The sequence below is a fragment of the Lissotriton vulgaris genome, chromosome 1_1 (genome assembly GCF_964263255.1).
Source record: "Lissotriton vulgaris chromosome 1_1, aLisVul1.2, whole genome shotgun sequence".
NCBI lineage: Eukaryota > Metazoa > Chordata > Amphibia > Caudata > Salamandridae > Lissotriton > Lissotriton vulgaris.
This window is the reverse complement of record NC_141685.1, coordinates 1,273,973,111-1,273,993,617: the sequence shown is the minus strand read 5'-3', so window position 1 is coordinate 1,273,993,617 and position 20,507 is coordinate 1,273,973,111. Positions and strand designations below refer to the sequence as shown.

General features: G+C 45.8%; 1 protein-coding gene across 2 annotated transcripts in view; it reads right to left on the bottom strand.

The window, feature by feature from the left end:
• Positions 1-20,507, bottom strand: part of ITGA5 (integrin subunit alpha 5) — a 377,970-nt gene that overhangs the window by 235,331 nt on the left and 122,132 nt on the right. For both annotated transcript variants that reach the window (XM_086964803.1, XM_086964795.1), the window contains exon 2: positions 10,418-10,548. In XM_086964803.1, coding sequence (XP_086820929.1) covers positions 10,418-10,548 — 131 coding nt within the window. The remainder of the gene's footprint in view (positions 1-10,417; positions 10,549-20,507) is intronic.

Below are 20,507 nucleotides of genomic sequence, written 5' to 3'. Positions count from 1 at the left end.
CATGTGGATCACAAGGAAATGGTGGCCTGAGATGTCATTCAAGGGATCTAATCTGGTGCTCAGGGCTGCTCCATTTGGATTCTTGACAGCTCAATCCTTAGCGGAGGATTTTGAGGCTTTGGTGGAGGCCATGCAAGAGGGGTCAAATGGGTCACATATTCTGGTACATATGGAACTACCGGCCTCAGTTCCTAGTTGATGTATCGGTTGATGTAATAAACGTAGCATCTGTGGCCTCCTCCTCCTCCTGCCGTCATTTAAAAAAAAAAAAATAAACTTTGACTTTTCAATTTACTTTCAGTAGGTACATGGGTATGTCAATTCTTGAACATAAAATTTCAAGTCTCATCACATTCAAACATTTCCCCAGTCTGTGGTGATCTCTTCCTACCCTCCCAGCTTCCCTCAATTGTCTTATAAATCAAAACAATGCAATAATCGATAACCTAACCCACCCCAATTCTGTACATTGCATTATACAGCAACTGTACTCTATATGCTCATCATAGTCATACTGATTCAAACTAACCCAATAACATTCCTAACTACCCTCTCCCCCTCCCTCACTTCCCCCTCCAGGCATGTCGCTTCTAGAATTGCACCTTGCTTTCAGTAGTCTGTAATCATCAGAAAAGCAGGGGTAGATCTGTGACCCAATATTGTGGACTTGTGCATGCGCATGATCCCACTCCCAGTTGACCGCTATACTGGATGGAAGTGTCTCCCTTTCCTTATTGTTCTGAATCTTCGTGGTGCTGCTCTAGGTCCTGTACACTCGGCGTCATCATCAGTATCAGTGTCTGGGTCCTTTAGCAAGCCTACCAGATGTTCCCATGCTCTTGCCATCTCCAGTACCCTCTCGCTCCTGGATCTTTTTGCCAATTGGAGCTGAACTACCCCATCACATTCTACCCATTTTAGAAACTCTTTCTTCCATCTAGCCACTCCAGGGGATACTCTCGCCTTCCAGTGCATTGTGATTTCCCTTTTAGCCAGCAATAGCCCAGTATCTATGAAATTGCTAGTGACTTTGATTTGAGCAGTGTGAGGAAACCAGTGTAAGATGCATGTTCCCAAAGCCAACTCCAATCCCCTGTCGGTTATTACGTTCAGCACATTAATCACCTCCATCCAGTAATCTGTTAATGACGGGCATCCCCATATCATGCGAGGGAAATCCGCACCCTCCATTCTTCAGTGCGGGCATTCATCAGTCTCTGTATGAAAATATGCTTTGAACTTCGCCGGGGTGAGATAAGCCCTGTGCAATATATAGAAATGGATCAACTGAAACCAGGCGTTTCTAGAGCTCTTCCATGCCTGCACTACTATGTCAGTCCAAGCCCTATCTGGTATCTCAACTCCCACATCAACTTCTCATTTGTGCTTTAGCCCTTCCAAGGGGGCCAACTTCTCCAGGGTCAATCGCTTATAGAGACACACGACTGCCTTGTATTTCCCTGCAGCAGTCACAACTTATTGATTACCCTAAGAGGATCGAGGCTCAGTGTAGCTCTCCTTCCAGTGCACCAGAATAGTCCGCCGTAAGGACCAGTGTAAAAAAAAAAAAAAAGTCTCCCCCTCGTAAGGCAAACGCTCTTGCAACACATGGAAGGGCAGCATAGTCCAGTCCTCGTAGAGGTCCCCAATGGTAGACAACCCTTTCTCCTCCCAGTCACTCCGATCGAGACATGAGCCCCCGTGCGGGATCGCCTCACACACAGCAAGTGGTATATCAGGAGCATATGGCAATGCCATACCTGCTCGTTTAACCCTCCTCCTCCAGCACTGCCTCATTGTCTTAAGGTCCTCAGGCAGGTCACCTAGCCAAACGGGAAGGTCCAAACGGATTTGTGATAGCAACTCCAGCTCAGGCACCCTCCCTCTTTCCTGCTCTGGGCCCCTCAGCCTCGCCATCACAAGCGGTGTCAGCCACTGCAATTGCGCAGCCAAGTTAGTTTCGAAATCAGGTACCGCCCTTCCACCCTCCACGCGCGGACGCTGTAAAATAGACAGGGTTACCGGGCGCCTCCCAGTACCCCATAAAAAGCCGGTGATCATTGATGCAAGTTGCTTGAAATACCCACGCCGGTATCCAAACCAGAAGGGTCATAAAATAATAAAGCAATCTGGGGGAGAGCCACCATTTTAGTAAGGCCACTTAGCCCACCACAGACAGTGGCAGCGTGCTCCAAAACTCAAAACTATCCATCAGCCCTCTTAGCACTCTACGCACATTCCCCTCTAACAATTCTGACCGGTCATGATATATCTGAACCCCCAAGTACGGGAGGCATCCTGTTTCCCATCGCACTCCTGCCACTCTCTGCAAGTCCCCTATGCTATTGTCTGTCGGGAATAGACAAGATTTGGACCAGTTCACTCTGAGGACAGATGCCTCTCCCACTGCATGCAATAGTGCCTTTGGCCCCTCTAGTGCTCGCTCCGTATCCACCAGAAACAAGATTAAATCATCCGCATACAAGGTAGTATGGTGTGTCAAGTCTCATTTGTAGGCCCCCGATAATACCCCCCAGTTCTAGCCTTCGCCGCCAAAGGTTCCATAGCCAATGCGAATAGGAGCTGGGACAGCGGGCATCCATGCCTCGTACCCAGACTCACTTCGTACGCTTCAGATATCACCCCGCCCGTTCTAACTTGTCCGGTGGAGGACTAGTACAATAACGCCGTCCATGCAGTAAACAAGTCTCCCAACACGAAGCCCGCCATGACATGAACAGATACAGCCATTCTAAGCTATCAAATGCTTTTTCTATATCACCGCAAACGGTGGCAGTATCTTTTGCATAAGTGTCTGATTCAAGCACCTGTAGCAAGCGCTGAATATTTAGGACCATGTTTCAGGTCGGAATAAAGCCGGCTTGGGCACAATCAATTAAGGTCAGCATGTGCAGCAATGGCCGAGTAGCCAAAATGCGACTTCGTATCTTATAATCTGTGTTAAGCATGGAGAGCGGGCGATACGCTGCTCTATCTTACACTGGCTATCCGGACTTTAGTGGGATAATAACCGCTTACCTCGTGTAGTGAGATAATAACCGCTTCCCTCGTGGAGGTCGGGAGGTGGCCCAGACATCTGGCCTCGGTTTATAATGCCACTAAGTGTGGGGATAGGAGTTCTGAGTAGGTTAGATAAAATTCAAATCGAGAGGCCATCTGGCCCAGGTATCTTGTTCCGTGCCATATGTTTAATTGCCGTCCCCACCTCTCAGTTCAATATCTCCTCTCAGTGCCTCCGCCTGCTTATCGTCCAGTCGCGGGAGCTGCAGCCCACGCATAAACTCGACTAATTCCCCTTCCGTAGCGGGCTTCTTATTCCTGTATAGTTCCCTGTAAAATTCGTAGAACAACCTGTTGATACCCACTTGGGTAAAACAGGCTTCCCCCTGATCATCCCTGGTCTCCAATATCGGCATCCCTCTCCGTGACGGGCTAGCTAACCATGCCAACAGCACTCCTGATTTGTCCACCTCCACATGGGTCCGGGCAAGATAAGCTTTATAGTCAAACAGCGCAAGCGGTCTACCTGTCCTGTTACCCCCTCTTTTGCCTCCAGCAGCTCTGCTGGTTTGTCAGGCCTCCCAGGTCGGTCCCTTTACAACTCTCTTAGCCGTCGTTCCGCTTCCGTCACTTCCGTCAACAGTACCTGTCTCACCCCTATCGTCTAAGCGATAGTGGCCCGGATCACCACCTTAAAGGCATCCCATTCCACTAGGGGCGTGGAAGCAGTCCCTCCTTTATCCCCAAAATATTGCGTGATGGCTACTCCCAAAGCCTCACGGTAGGGCCTGGTCCTATGCCTCAGGGCGCAAGCGCCAGGTAGTTATCCTAGCCCAGACTCACGACCACTGCATCCAAAGCAAGACAGGGTTATGGTCAGAAAGTTTCCTAGCCAAATATTCACTCCCCTGCACTCCTGCATGTAAGTCCGGTGTACATAATGATGCATCCAACCACACATGAAGGTCACGCAGGGCAGAAAAATATAAATAATCAAGCTCCTCCAGGTGTTGAGCCCTCCAAGTATCCACTAGTCCCCATCTTTGCTGCCAATTACGTCTTGCCTCTGCAATCTTAGGTGTGGGGGTAGTGGAAAGCAGAGGGGTGTGAACGATCCAATAAAACGTCTGAGATGCCATTTAAGTCCCCCCCCCCCCCAAATAAAACCGAACCCATGAGATAAGGAGCCAGTTTCCCAGATAAATGCGAGAAAAGAGACGGCTGTTCCGTGTTAGGCGCATAAATGCTTCTTAGTGCTATAGCTCATCCATCCAGTTTCCCAAGGACCACAACATACCGCCCTTCTGCGTCTATGAGCTTTTCCATTCATAGAAAGGGCACCCCTGCTCTGACCGAAATTAATACCCCTCGAGCAAAAGCAGAGTAGGTTGTGTAAAACAATTGACCTCCCCTCCTTCAATGCAATGCCACATCCTCCTGCAGGTGTGTTTCCTGTAAGAACGCTATGTGCACTCCTCTCCGCACCAGGTAGGCATGCAGCTTCTGACGGCGCCACATAGAGTGCATACCCCGCACATTCCATGATAAACACTTCAAGTTATTGGTCGATCCCATCCCCGCCATACAAACAATCAGTGCTAAAAGCAAATGTGACGACATGCCTGGCCCCATCCCGCCCTAAAACTAACTCCTGCTCTGCTGTCATGGGCTGACAAAACCTCTAGTTAGGAATGAAAGATAGATCTGGTTGAAAAAGTCTTCTTTTCCTAAACTGCTGGTTGATGCTGGCAAACTATTCGGTGAGAAGTTGGATGGTCTGATACCAAAGACCTTAAAAGATAAAAAGTACATTTGGAACTACAGGTCTTCATCCGGCAAATCTTTTAAGACTTGGAATCACTTGGATGCCAGGGACAAGAGGGATTTCCCTCATGAGGACATACATTTATTTCTTCCGTAGGAATCTGTTCCAACACACAAACCGTAAGCAGCAAGGTGTCACAACAAAGGCGGGCCCTCCAGTCTGCGCTCCCGACTATGGGAATCCCATGGACACGAGTCCTGTGGGTGGATGGATAACTGCATTCCTTAGAGTATGGGTGCTTTCCATCTGACAAATTGTCGAGGAGCATTGTGGGGAGCAGCCATCTCATAGACTTCAATTTATTTCTGTCCGAGAGAATCCGGCAAAGATGGAAGCTCTGATGGAAGGGATTCACGCCTTGGTGATGAAAAGAGCGGTCATCCCTGTGCCACTGGATCAGTTTGGTCAAGCCATACTCTATCCTTTCCCTGGTACAGAAGGTGTCAGGGGAGTTTCATCCAGTGTTCGATCTTAAATACTTCAACAAATGGATGGTATCCATTCCATTCAGGGTGCAGTCTCTCCAACAGCTCATTCTCCTGATGTCTCCAGGGGACTTCATTGTTACGATCGATCTGCAGGACGCACACCTGCACGTTCCTGTTCACGTTTCAGGAGGTTCGCTGCAGGGTTTTAACACTTCCAATACCAAGACCTGACATTTGACCTGAAGTCAGCTCCGTGAGGGTTTACCAAAGTGTTGGCTCCCCTGATGGCAGTTCTTCATCTGCAGGAGATTTTAGTCTTCATATCTAGATGACTGTCTGATCAAGGGGGGCATCTCTTCCCCCAACTTGTTTGCATGTCTAGAAGTACTGGATCTTCTGTCATCTCATGGCTTCTTAATGAATGCGAGGAAGTCGCAGCTGGTTCCAACTAAGGATCGCATTTTCATTGGGGCCCGGTTCTGGACGGATCTAGGCATTGTAACATTTTCAGACTCAAGGATGCAGATGATCCAGTCGCATCTGCTGGATCGGTTATCAGCACTTGTTCAGCCAGTCTCAATTTGGATGAGGGTGCAGGGCAATCTGGCAGCCACTGTGTTCTTGGTGCCCTGGGCTCAGTGGCACGCCTATATGCTCATGATGTTTATTCTAAGGCAGTTGGTGCCCAATGCGCAGTTTGTCGTGTTTTTTCCTAAGTAGTCTGTGATCTGGGAGGAACTGGGGCGTGGCTTCTTCTGTATAACACCCTGAAGGGAATCTCCTAGTTGTCTCAAGATCCAGTGATCATCATGACCGATGCAAGTGGATTGGAAGGAGGTCTGGTCGGGGAATCTCATGGCATGCGTGCCAGAGTTCCCGGTTGTCCACTGGAGGACGTTGGAGGCTATTTGTCTGGTTCTACTCCACTTTTCCCCTCATCTGAACAACAGGGATGTCATCAGCCAGTCAGACAACACCAAGGACAAGACCCATGTCAATCGAAGGTGGCGACGAGGACCCTGTTTTTGTCTGCAATTGTAAATTGAACGTTCCTTTGGGCTCAGTGGACTGTGGGTTTGTTAAGGTCCATCTTTAATCAGGGAGTTCTGAATTGAAAGGGTGATCATGTGAGCAGTGAGATTCTGTCCTCTCAAGACTTTTGTGTTTCTCCCCAGAGTTTGCCAAGGTGTTAAGTTGTGGGTGTCACCCCCGGGTAGACTGGTTCAACAGCTCTGGCAATGCACTTCTTACCCTGTTTTTCCCCAGAAGAAGGGAAGAGTCAGCTTCAGGGATGGATGCCCTAATGTGTACTTGGTCTGTGAGTCTGATTGCTTTACCTCAGTTTAGTTTGAGACCTCTCCCTCCGCACGAGAAACCTCTGGATCAGGTTGTTCTGGTGGCTTCAGAATGGCCCTGGTCTGTCTGGTTTCCTCTATTGATGGAGATTGAGAGTCTGGAGCGGCTGCTTCTGTTGGTTCAGTCTACCCTGAGGTTTTTAAGTCTCCAGGTACTCTCTATGGCAAAGCTCAGATTGACAGCTTGGTGGTTGAGCTGCGAGGCTCATTGTTGCACGGTCTTTTGATCGCCTCTTCTGTGCAGGCATCTAGGTGATTGTTAACCAGGTCTTCTTATGATCTGCACTGAAAGACATTTCAGACTTGGTGTGATCTAAGGCAGGTGGTCCTGCTTTCTGTTTCTCTGGCTCAGATGCTGGAATTTTTCCTTGACAGCTTTCAGCTGGGTTTTAGTCCACCCACTCCTAAGGTGCAATGGACCGTAATTATCACTTTCAGGGTCTGGGCTACAGGATCTTTAAGAGGTTTTTCAATCTCCACCCGGTCCCTCGGGTGGTGTGTCCATCTTGGGTTTGCAGCTGGTTTTGCGGGCTCTCGGTATCCCTCCTTTGAATCTTTGACATCTGTGGGATTACGTCTGCTGACCTTGAAGGTGTTTTTTTTCAGGTGGCTGTAACTTCTGATCAACAGCTGGAGGAGCAAGACTTATTGTCTTGTCTGTCATCTTTCTACCATGTATTTGAGGACAGGATTGTTATTAGGTTGGGCCCTGGCTTTGTGCCCAAGGTGCATTCTTTGTTTCATCATCAGAAGGAAGTGATTCTTCCAATGTTTTTTCCCAGATCCTCAGTCTCCTGAGGAGGTGGTACTTCATGTGCTTGATGTGCAGAGGGCGGTTCTGATCTACCTGGAAAAGCGAAGAGTTCTCACTCTCCTCCTCATTTTTGTGAACTTTGGTCTCGCCCAGAAAGGGAATAACCTTCAACTCAGACCTTGAGCAGGTGGATCAGTTCAGTGATTCTGCTTGCATATAAGCAGTTTGGTTGGTCGTCTCCTTTGGGGATTCAGGCGAGGCCTACTAGGGGCAGGTCTGCTTCTGTTGAGAAAATCCAAGGTGCTTCTCTGCAGGAGATCAATATGGCAGTGCACTCTACTTTTGTGACTCATTATCGGGTGGTACAGGGTTGGGAGGTTCCAGACTTGTTGGGTACCAAAGTTTTGGCTCTTGTATTGTAACCAGATATTTGCCTAGGAATTAAACTTGTGTTTGCACATTCTGTGCAGTTGTCCTGGTCAGTTTTGTGGCTTGGGTACATCTCACTATGTGATTCATCACAGCAAGAGGGACGAGGGGGTAATGCTGGTATTACTTACCTATAATAGCATTACTGTGAATCCTTCTCTTGCCGTGATCAATCAAACCCTCATCCGAGCCTTTTCAACCAGTCCAACTGTGTGGTGTTTGGGCTTGCTATGGAACAGGCAGTAAGGAGAGGGGTGAGCAGATATATATGTTGGGAAGGGTTTGTGAATGGAGGCACAGGGGCCTCACTATGCAATTCATCACAGTGAGAAAAGGACTCAGAGTAATGCTAATACTGCTAAGTAACCACACCATTAGACAACACATTCTCCATTGCAATGAACATTACATTTGCACAGACATACACTTTTACTAAGTCCGCTTCACCATCATGTTTATTTCAATCTCTTTGAGTAATATCCTAACTCTAGCTATGTACTACATTTAATGAGACTGTATTTAGCATAGTATTTTCTTATCTGCTTTTGCCTCAATCTTAGGACACATACCTAGGGCCTTCCTCTTATACTATCCTCTACAAATTCCAAGAACGTTTCCTAGGTCGAATTCTAACAGCATTTCAACATTGGGACAAGGCCTTGTTTACCACGCTCCTATATTGCTTTAATACCGCTCACTCCTTTATTTGTATTAATGCTACTGTCACGAAGACCTCATTAAAAGGGTTTTTTGTAATATACCTGGTTTGTCTTTGTTCAGATAGAACACATTCTCGACCTAAGCCCATCGCATAATGCGTGTCTTGTGGGAGAATGGACTACCAGGACTGTTTCAATCATGATGTTCATTTGAATATAAAAGGGTACCCTATTTTCATCACTTGCATTTGGTAACAATACATTTTTACTAATAAGACTAAAGAGCACACAAATGATAATGTGTGGAAATGGCATCACCTAGTATATAGAATTGTTTTGAACATATTAAAGTATTTGTTTCCAACACACTTCAGAAGTAATAAAAAAAACCTGCGCTTCATTCTTCCTTTACTAATTCAGATACATTTTTGAATACTTGCTTTTCATTTAAATGTTTTATGTTAGAAAAAATACCCTTTCCTACCCCCAGCATCCAGCAAAATTGGCACGCAATTCCTCTCACTTTGAAGTTAGAGAAAAAGAAAGTAAACACCAAGCCCCCACGAAGACAGAGCCCGACATCTGACCTCAGTCTTTGAATGCACAGCAAAAGTAACAAGTTAAGAAGGTTTACAGGCCCGTTTACCGAAAGAGCACCTGTTGTATAATACAGGGAGAGGTTCTGTGTAAAGGCTTTACTCCTTGTGAGGGAGACTCACAATGGACACTCTAAAACAAATCAAACAAGCAAATAGAAAGCCAGCAAATGTGAGTTACAAACCACAAAGCCAATGGTAAGCAACGGGGAGAACGCATTCCCGGGGAACCTTTCTGAATGTCTCAAGATGCCTTTATATAACCATACCACTGATTGCTTCGACCTAAATATTTTGGAAAATAAAGTCAACGAACTTAGAGCTGTATTGGCCTTTCCAATGCCCTTTGCTCATGCTGTACAGCATTGCCAAAAAATGCCATAGATGTACAGAAGGAACAAAAGGAGAGGGCAGGCATGACGGCACAGCCTCAATTTGTAGGCATGGACGTGTCATGACCCATGCCATGATACAGTCACTATTTCATTTTATTTTACTGATTGGAAATGGATGGGTAAATATAAACAAAATATTAAAAAGTTGTGTGGAAGTGTTTTATTTATAAAGTGGTAAGACTGGCAGCAGTTTGCTGCCTGGCCCTCCACGTCACTTCAAAACCTCTCCTTCCATTCTCGCCTACTCATTTAATTTAATTATTATACATACAAATAATTCACAACGTGCCCCAGGTCCTTAACAGGTAACTTCTTTCCTCTGGGACGAGTCTTGAAGGCACCAAATAAGGTAGACAGGACTTCATCAGTGGCTGCTCCAAGCTAGTCCCTCTGTGCATTAAGAGCTGGCTGCTGGCATCTTTCGGCACCCTCTCCTGTCCCAATGGAGCATGGGCATAGAGCATACTCAGAACATCAGCAATCAATACCCAAGCATGTGACTTGTGGAAGGCTGCTCCAAACTTCCAGTGCTGGATTTGTGCATATGATGCTATGTGGTGGGCAATCCTATTTGGGAATCTGGACTTAATATTCAGACTTACAGAGCGAAGGGTAGAGAAAGGAAGAAAAGGGAAAATTAAAGAAAGAAGAGGAAGGAAATTCACACCAAATAGGAAAAGCAGGGTTGAAAGATGCCTGCAAGAGGAAGATTGAGGCAAGAAATGTAAGTTGTTTGATGAAGAGGTATGAGGAGGAATCAACACTAAGCAGCCCTGATATACGGTAACAGCAGCATATGACGCCACAGGCGGTTGGCTCCAAGGAAAACCTTTTGGCCCTTGTAGTAATTGATTATTTAGTGATTTTTACAACTTAAGCAATGTACACATCCCACCGCCTGCTGTTCCCTTCACCTCAACCAGAACACCCAGAACGAGGGGGCACATTTGCTTACCTGCAGCGTCGAACGGGATGGGCGTACAGCTGTTGCTGCTTCGACTCCATGGGCAGTAGTACACCGCACCACCCTCCACCACATGGGGTTGGCTGGTGTTGGCTTTTGGAGCCCCAATCAGGACACCGACACTGTGGGGAGATGGCAAGATAAGGTGTAAGTGTGTGCTTGCATTTACAAGGAAAACTGAGGAATGTATGAGACTAGCATGGATACACGTTAAAAAACTCAAACACCAACCCACAGGCACTCCACCAAACATGCAGACTCTCCAACTGCTAATGCCACACAGTGTGAATGGATTCTTTGGCTAAAGCCAGGCGTGGATTGCTACTGAACAGATCTATGTTGTAATGAAGAATACCTTCATGAACTCACGATGAACAGTTCAAGGCAAACATTTCACCAAACATTAAAAAGCAATGTATACCTAATTTAAGCAGGAAGTACATTTTAAGGACCCTCACCCATCCCAACACACTGCACCATTGTTATTATCACCTTTATGAGAAACCTAAATAGGTCTACTGTAACTAGGGTGAACAGATTATGAAACCCAAAGACCAGGGCCAAGAATTGGGAAAGCAATTTTGCCATAACAATGGGGTGGAGAATGATAAATGACAGCAATGCACAACACAGAAAACACAACCACTGGACACTAAAATACGAATAAATGAATGTGTGTAATATTTAGAAAATTAAATGCAACTACTTGATGAGTGCTGCTCACAGCTTCACACAAACACACGTCACCTTTCTGGCTTAAAACTTACATCTTTGAAAACCAGGACATGCAGTATATTCACATAAATTTGCTAGGACAGATTGAAAAAACAGCAAATATAGGTTCCTTGGTCAGCATAATCATACCCTCCCCTTACAAATAGTCTTCCATTTTTACACTCAATGCTAGGTTTACTTTTTGTTATATCGACCTGAAAAACAAGCATTGGCATAGACGATGTGAATGCAGACTACTAATCTGCCCATTGTTTTTTGCCAATATTGTTCAGCATCAGCAGAAAAAAGTAAAAGTGTGATATTGTGAATGTGTGTTGTGTATTTACCCCGAGAAGAAGTTGCAAAAATGGACCCAAATATTTTCCAACATAAGCTCCCTGAAAAAGTTGCAGCAAGTTTGAGTTAGAATCTATGTGTTGCACACAGGCATTTTCTATAATCAGAGGGGTTAGTCCTATTTTTCAGTAGTTCTGACCGAGTTCTTTGCGGTAAAGTATAAATCGGAGCAATAATATAGGCATATCCTGTGCCTGATACTTGTATGTACACCCAGATTCGTGACCTTCGGGACTGTAGATTGTACCAAGTATGCTATTTCTTTTATCACCCTTGTAGGGTGCACTGCTGTGCTTTCTATCGTGCTGTTAACAAAAGTAATAAAATAAAAAAGTGTTTTAAAAAATAATGTAGTCATATTCCCAGATGTTTGTAATTTTTAAAATTAAATACTTTTTTCAGTCATAGGCAGCAATCTGAATTTACATTTTCATACTTGTATAATATTTACATATATGCTTATGGGAAGACGTTTGTATAACGCTTATTTACGCAGGGACTTGGTGGTTCACAGCAAGCTCATTGCAAATGTATACAATTTGCAGGGTGGATGCCCTACTATTTTGTCCTTGAAAGCAAGGAAAGTATTCAGAAAAAGTGGGTTTTAGGTGGAGTTCGGAAATGAGAATGTTGGGAATATCAATGACTCCAAGTTCATGGTGAGTGGGAGAGCCTGCCTGCATTTTGAAGGACCACAATAACGCATTTAAAAATAAACACACACATATACAAAACTGCCCTATGTCAAGGAGGACTTGGTCATCTATTCTGAGTACTGCAATGTGTGAAAGATTTTCTGTGATGTCCCATATACATTTTCTTGCTTGTTGCTCTTGATAAAGTGCCACACATGATGGAAGTAAATGTTGTTCAGACACAGGGAAAACAGAAGTGTCACTGATACACATGCTGAAAACTTGGCATCTATGCAACGCGCTCTCAACATTTGATTCACGCTTCCTGGGAGTACTTCGCATCCTAGAGCAGCTAACAACTTCTAATCAGAGGGAATGTGTAATGGTCCTATTCCACTGAACCAATCAGCTGGTGCCGAAAAGCAGATATCACGCTTGCCATAGGGAGGCAGCAAAGTCTTGTGGTTCTACTGCCGCAGTCAGTCGGCACAAAGAGAACAAGGCCAGCAGGTCAAGTCAAGTCAAAGGATTTATATAGCGCACTACATACCCAGAGGGTCTCAAGGCGCTTAAGGAGGGGTGGGGGATTACTTGTCAAATAACCACGTTTTAAGTTGCTTTCTGAAAGCTAGGTGGTTCTGGGTAAGGCGAAGGTAAGTGGGAAGTGAGTTCCAGGTTTTAGCTGCCAGGTAGGAGAAGGATCTACCTCCCATGGTGGTCTTGTTGATGCGAGGTACAGTGGCATGGGCTTGGTTGGAAGATCGAAGCTGGCGGGAGGGGGTGTAGAAGGACAGTCGTGTGTTGAGGCATTCTGGTCCGATTTCGTAGAGTGCTTTGTGTGCGTGGGTTAGGAGTCGGAAAGTGATCCTCTTATTGACGGGAAGCCAGTGGAGGTTTTTCAGGTGACCAGAGATGTGTTCTTTACGCGGGATGTCTAATATGAGCCTGGCTGAGGCGTTTTGGATTCGTTGGAGTTTTTTCTGGAGTTTAGCGGTAGTCCCGGCGTAGAGGGTGTTTCCATAGTCCAGTCGGCTCGTGACCAGAGCGTGGGTGACCGTTTTCCTAGTTTCGGTGGGGATCCAACGAAATGTTTTTTTGAGCATGCGAAGAATGTTGAAGCAGGATGAGGAGACGGCGTTGACTTGTCTGTTCATTGAAAGTGAGGAATCCAGAATGACGCCCAGGTTCCGTGCGTGGTCTGTCGGGATGGGTGCTGTTCCAAGGGCTTCTGGCCACCAAGAATCGTCCCATGCGGAGGGGGAGGTACCTAGGATGAGGACTTCTGTTTTATCAGAATTCAGTTTCAGACGGCTGCGTTTCATCCATTCGGCTACTTCTTTCATTCCTTCGTGTAGGTTAGTTTTGGCGGTGCTAGGGTCATTGGTGAGTGATAGGATCAGTTGAGTGTCATCCGCGTAGGAGATGATGTTGAGGTTGTGTTGGCGGGCGATGGCCGCGAGGGGGCTCATGTATACGTTGAAAAGGGTGGGGCTGAGTGAAGATCCTTGTGGTACGCCGCAGATGACTTCAGTGGCCTCTGACTTGAATGGTGGGAGGCGGACTTTCTGGGTTCTTCCGGTGAGGAACGAGGTGATCCATTCTAGTGCTTTTCCTTGGATTCCGATGTTTCTGAGGCGCTGTAGAAGGGTGCTATGGCAGACTGTGTCAAATGCTGCGGAGAGGTCGAGGAGGATGAGGGCGACTGTGTCTCCATTGTCTAGTAGAGTTCGAATGTCGTCTGTTGCTGCGATGAGGGCGGTCTCAGTGCTGTGTTTTGCTCGGAAGCCGGACTGTGAGGAGTCGAGGGATTTGTTGGCTTCGAGGAAGGCGGCGAGCTGGTTGTTGACAGCTTTCTCGATGACTTTGGCCGGGAATGGAAAGAGCGAGATGGGGCGGTAATTTTTGAGTTCGGTGGTGTCCGCTGTGGGTTTTTTCAGAAGGGCGCTGAGTTCAGCGTGTTTCCAGCTTTCCGGGAAGGTGGCGGAGTTGAGGGAGCAGTTGATGACATCTCGGAGGTGCGGTGCTATGATTGAGTCTGCTTTGTTGAAGATGTGGTGAGGGCATGGGTCTGTGGGGGATCCTGAGTGGATGGAGTTCATCAGGCGGATGGCGTCCTCTTCTGTGTATATACTGTTGGGTCTTCCAAAATGCATGTTACTAAACCCAAGTCACTGGAAAAGCTTAAGTGAGGTCCTTAAAACATGTATTCTCATTGGAAGATTATGTGTTTGGAAGTCTGTGAAACCATCATGGTTTTATACAGAAATGTGTACACGAACTTGCATATACTACCCTTCACTGGGCAGTGCCCTGCATGCAATGTGTCTCATATAGCTTTAACCCCAATTAACACTACCCTAACATTTACTTAGGTTTACAATGGCGTCTCTGCATTTACAGTATATCAAACAACATGGATCCCAAGCAGCAGCAACACAAAATAAAGCAGAGGGCAATGGACAGGGGTGGGATATGATCACTTTGATCTTCGGCTTGGAATTTCTATTGTACCTCAACTTCACAAAAGAAAAGCCACAAAATACACACTTGTTCCTCTTGAAAAACAAAATTCAGCACAATTTTAAGATGCCAACTTCACATTTCATTTGCTTATTACCTTCTTAGCACAGCGCACAGGTAGCAGTGAAAGCTACAAATGATATTAAATTACATCTTTTACTGAATGAGTTCCCATGTGCATCCGTGCTTAAGGAAGATGTAGCTTATCTATCGGTGTTCTTGCGGCAGAGTCAATACCTACTAGCTCGGCACCATGCATGACTGTCCGCTTCCTCCCTTCTTCAAGCAAGAGACTGTGCCGCAAGAAATTACCAATCACCACAAGGCACTATAGTAAAACCAATAGTCAGGCTTCCTTAAAGAGACTCCTCCCATCCACTGCTGCGAAGGAGAGAAAAAGAAAGACTTCCAGAGTGCAGCGTCCTCAACACTCGCCGTTCCTAAAAGTAACTAGGCCAACATGTTAACCGCATCGCTGCGGCGGTTATTTTTCCCCTACGCGGCTTTTTTCTAAAAGCCGCGTAAGATGACGAGCTCAGCTCGTCATCCGCACACGCCCCCCGTGGCTGATGACGAGCTGAGCTCATCATCAGCATCGAAGGGGTTAAAAGAGCTATATTTCCACTTTATTTTGAAAGAAGGTTTACTCAAAATAAATCTCATTAATAATTAAAAGTGAAATGCAAAGTACTTCAGATGAGCACAGGTGATGAGATGCACATAAACAGTTACGCCCATTGAAATATAAATTCGAATTGCCAGGCAGAACTTCACTTGGGGAGAAGCTTTTTACCTGCAAAGGGTGGCTGCATGGGTCTCGGTATCCTAACCCTGCTCTGTAGAAAGTTTGCCGGGGCAAGTAAGTGCCTTTTCTTGTACCTCAGAACCTATGAACAAAACTACAAAAAGGCCACAGGTTGTTCGTTTTGGACTTGGTTGCAAGCACTTGTCCCTTTTCTGTGTCTTCTACTACTCTTGCTGATACAGCGAGGCAGCCTGCACTTAATTTTAAATGTCACTACTATTGTGTAAATACAAAAGCTTTGGAAACCAATCCACTTCGGAATGTTTTCATTTTAGAAGTTGAAAATGGACCCCTAACATCTCAGTCTTCTCTCCCTCCCCCTAACTACATGAAACTGGGAAACAGACAGCTGCCTGATATCAGAGCTCAGCAACCGAAAACATTGAACATTCGTGTGCAGTGCTTTTAGACAAAGGAAAAAGTAGTCCCTTTTACAGCTGCAAAAATGGGACAATTAGAACGCTACAAGTACTAGGGCACTGCTCCGTAAGAGTGAACAACCGAAAGGGATGGACAAATATTAAAGATTAACCACTTGAAAGCATGGATTTTTAAAGGACACTGAAAGAAACAAATGAAAAGTAATGGGCAGGCTGCAAGCCCATGAAGTATATACCACAGGTCTCGAAAAGACAGCACAAGTGCTGCCTAGGCTCGAGCTAAAAAATACTAGGACAACTTTTCCTCAAGGCTGGTTCTTCCAAATAGCACTTCTCAAACACACAGCTTCTTCATAATAACACAATCTGCAGCAAAACACCTTAACCTTTTAATCTAAAAGTGCCTGTGGGGGAATGATACCAAGGAGTTGCACCAAGCCATGAGAAAGCAAAAGGCTGTAAGCCCCGAAACCAGTCCCAGGATGCTTGTTTCCGGTCCAGGGACCTGACTTGGCAGTTCGTGCTGAATTGTTCCCATGAGGAACAGGGTCAAGACTGATTTGCATGTGGCTGAGTGTAAGAAAGCTGGTCCAGGCAGTTGTAGGTAAATCTGGTGTATTAGTTGTGACACAGCAAAATGCAGCCACACAGGTCGTGACTGTAAGACCAACTGTTCTGGCCCACAGCATTCCATAGGAAACACTCATGGAATGCTGGGACCAAAGGAACGTAAACAAAGCGCCTGCAGGCATGTGTAGGCAAGATACAACACTGGGTCATAACTAGGGTTGCGTGGTAAACAAAAGAACGATGGATTAAATCCAGATCTTTGTGACTGGGGGGTGAATGTTTGCATTGTTCAGCATTCAGTCCCTCATTTGTATATTTTGCTTATGAAGTGATCAGTGGCATTGGCACTTCAATTATAAGGATTTCACTCAGGTCCTTACGTTTACCTTTAAACAATTAAAACTTTGACCCATGGATCACAGAAGCCTAGGTTTTTAGCCTTGCAATATTATAGAATTCTTCATTGTGCCCGTTTTGGCCTTCAAAAAGCAACATTTCAAACAGGGTAACCAAGGTGGGTTTGTTATTTTTATTCTTAATTTAAAAAAGCAAAATGTGAGACTGGCTGTCTAAATACAGAACTCCAATGTCTATAATAAGCCTTCAAGGCAATCAAAGTATGAGTTATGATCTCGGAGCTTCACAATTAACACTTAGAGAAAGAAAACGCAATGGCAGCATTTAAATGTTGAAAATGAACAAAGCACCCTAAAATGTTTGCCTCTGAGTAAATAGGTCAATTCAATTTTCAAGCTTTATTCGACTATTAAAAACAATCACAAAAGCGTACAATAAAACACAATACAAACATTATAATAAAACAATAGCTCAGAAATGATTATTTCGGAAGATTTAAAACACCAGACTTTTCCTATGAGAAATGGCTTTGAGTAAAAAAGTAGCAGTAAAAAAACAGGTGTCTGCAGAGTCAAGTGCAAATAATAATTCCATGGCTTGGGTAATAGTATACACTGATAATCTTAAAAACATAGGTCTGAGATAGACGGCGAAGATGCATATAGAGTGGACAAATAAGCATGAAGTGCCGAGTACTTTGCCTAGTCTGACCATCACAAGGACAGGGGGAATGGCTAGGAAGTTTCATCTCAGGGAAGGCAACTAAATTATGTACTATACCAAGTCTGAGACGTGTCAGAACAAACTGATGGGACTGCTTGGTTATGAATTTTAGGTACATAGGCATGCCCTTTACTTCAGGTTTAGTGGTGTGATAAAATACATAGGTAGACATGGTAGTACACTTTACCCTACGCATATCAGACTTAGTTTGGATGAAAACATCTTTAAGTTCCTTTTTCGATACAGTAACGGCACAATAGGGATCCTTAAAGATGTCAAAATTAAATACCTTGCCATAAGTATAAGAGACATAGCTTAGCCAGGGAATCTTAAGGACTTTGTCCAACTTCAAACAATCGGTGATAATCTTCCTAGAAAAAGTAGTCTCTTCTTTAGCCCATATTGACCTCCATACCATGAGGGGTCTTAATCCCATAAGATCAGTCAGATAGTTTAAACAGACTTCGCTATGGCACAGTACAGTAGGTGCCGAGGGAGGTAGACAAAGCAATCTTCTAAGGAACCCATTCTCGGTATTTTGCAGTGTCCTATGCTGACTATAGCCCCAAATGCCAGAGCCGTACAGAGCAATAGACGCACATCTATGCCTGTAAATGTCTACCATATCAGGTATACGGCGGCTTCCTAGCTTTGCAGCGAATCAAAAAATACCAGATGAGCTTTTGGCCATTCTACCATTAACATTTGAGATCTCCTGGGACCATGTCCCCTTGTTGTTAAAGGTAACACCGAGGTAGCAGAACCTATCCACTACCTCAATATTATGATTGTTAAAATGGAACGGCATAACAGACTTCATCTGCAATATGCATTGTGATATGGGTGAACCTTGTCCTAGAGTGACTGTTTAGTATAATATTCTGCACTGCAAGTCATCAGAACAATATTTTCATCAGACCATCTTTCTGCAACCTGTATGCTTCAATCCTGCAGTTGTGGTTGTGTCCTTTCCCGCTCACCATGATCAGGCGTTCTATGGATGAAATAAAAAAAGCAGTGGTCACCACTGCCCCGTTTCCTGCTTCTCAGCAGAGGCCTGATCTATCAACTTAAGATACTTACTAAGCACAACATTCAATCTGAATGGTGCTGGGCACTACAGATGGAGGGAGGCTAGCCTCCCAGCATAAGCCTGGAGAGCTGCAATTTGATGTGGAGAACCAGAGAGCTAAAAACGCCAAAATATGTGATGGGTGCTGAGTGGGTCAAAAGGTCACCGTGACTGACAAGTCTTACCCAGATGGAGACCAGACATTACATGGCAAGTGCTTTGGGAGACTTCCTGTCGCCTGGGGAAATACGTCTGTAATGTAAAGTTTCACACAAACCCAAGGGAGCAATACTTGCTTTCTATGCACTGCACACAACCCCGCAGAGGGAGAAGCAAAACACAGAGCAGTGCAGAGATTTCCAATGAAAGATTTTACCTCAAAGACGTAGCTGGGTTTTTTCCTCGAGGGACAGGAGAGGTTCCTAAACAAAAGGCATCTGATTTGGATTTACACCTTCAGTAAAGACCCGCAAAGGACGTGCTGAGGTTCAGATGACACGGTGCGTGAGGGAAACTGGGAGATCCCTGGAGGGGCAGGGACATACGCCATGAATAGAGCTCCTGCTGGGGCGGTGGGGACGTGACGCCATAGCTCAGCTCACAGCCAGAAGCCTCTGCATCGTACACCGCGGTGCTAAAAATGTCGATGTCGAAGCGTGCAATAGCCAATTCCAATGTTATTGTCGACCTTTCGGGACCTCCTGCAGCCGCCAGGCCGCCTTTGTTTATTCCCTCTTCGGTTTCGGGTTTTTACAAGTCTCGCTCAGCTGCTGGCGGGGCCCACAGAGGGCCATTAAACACAGCCCAGGTGTGCCTCCGCTCTGCGCGCGCACGCAGGCCCAGCGACGTACTAGTTATAAACTAGAAGTGAACGGGGGAGGGGCCGACGGACAGCACGTGCACAAAGGGGGCATTCAGGGCCAGAACCTTCGCGCTCTGGGAGAGGGCACAATGCACAGAGGCGCACACCCGGGTAATGTGGCAGTTCACTTTTCGACTCTGATTTGTAGAGAGCAGGGACATGTCCACTTCACTGTTAATTCACGCCCTCTCTATTATCTGAAGGAAAGAAATTCCATTATAGAAAATTCTATTGTCCTTTGACTTTGAAAGTGCCTTCCCAGTGTGTTCTCGTGCTCGAGTGTCTGCCATTTACCTCTACTCGTACTCTGTACGCTTTTGTAACTTGCACACATGCCACTTTGTCCTCCTGTAATGTACCGTTTGCTACCTCTTGTATTTTGTTTGCTCACAATTGTCACTTTTGCCTCATGTAACTTAACGTTTTCTTGTGTAATTTGTATGTATCATTACTGTTCCTATTTTGAAGCGCTCTGACACCTTCAGGTAAAGTCTGCGCCATATAAAAACGCATAACATAAATAAAATAACTAAATAAATGCCTAAGACAGACTATACTACCAGGGTCGTCTTGCTGGCAGCGCGACCCTGCCTAAGCACCCCGTAATGTTTGCCGCATTAGTGACCGTGACAGGGCTGTTTGTGAACTATTGCAGGGGCAGCCTTAGGCATGTGCAAACTGTGCACAAGCTAAGGGCCCCCAAACCCCAGGGGCCGCCACGCCAATATATATCCTTAATATAATAATCCTCTGAGGATGGATACATATTTGCGTGGCGGCCCCTGGCAGAGATTTGGTGGCCTCTGTTCCACTTCCAAACACCCTGACCCCCCCCCCACCCACCCCCCCGTCCGGGGGGCTCCACCCCGCCCACCTCTACCGGGGCCCCCTACCTACGCTCCCTGCCCAGGGCCGCCATGAGCCTAGAGCCACCCCGGACTATTGTTTTGGGTACCTCAGATAGCGGAGTCTTTGTAAAAATATTCACCCACACCTCCAACAGTCTAGACAGCTGTGCATTAGACAGGTGCAAAGAAAGTCTCGCGACTGCGCAGGGTACGAGCCAGAACACTTCCGTGGAAGTGC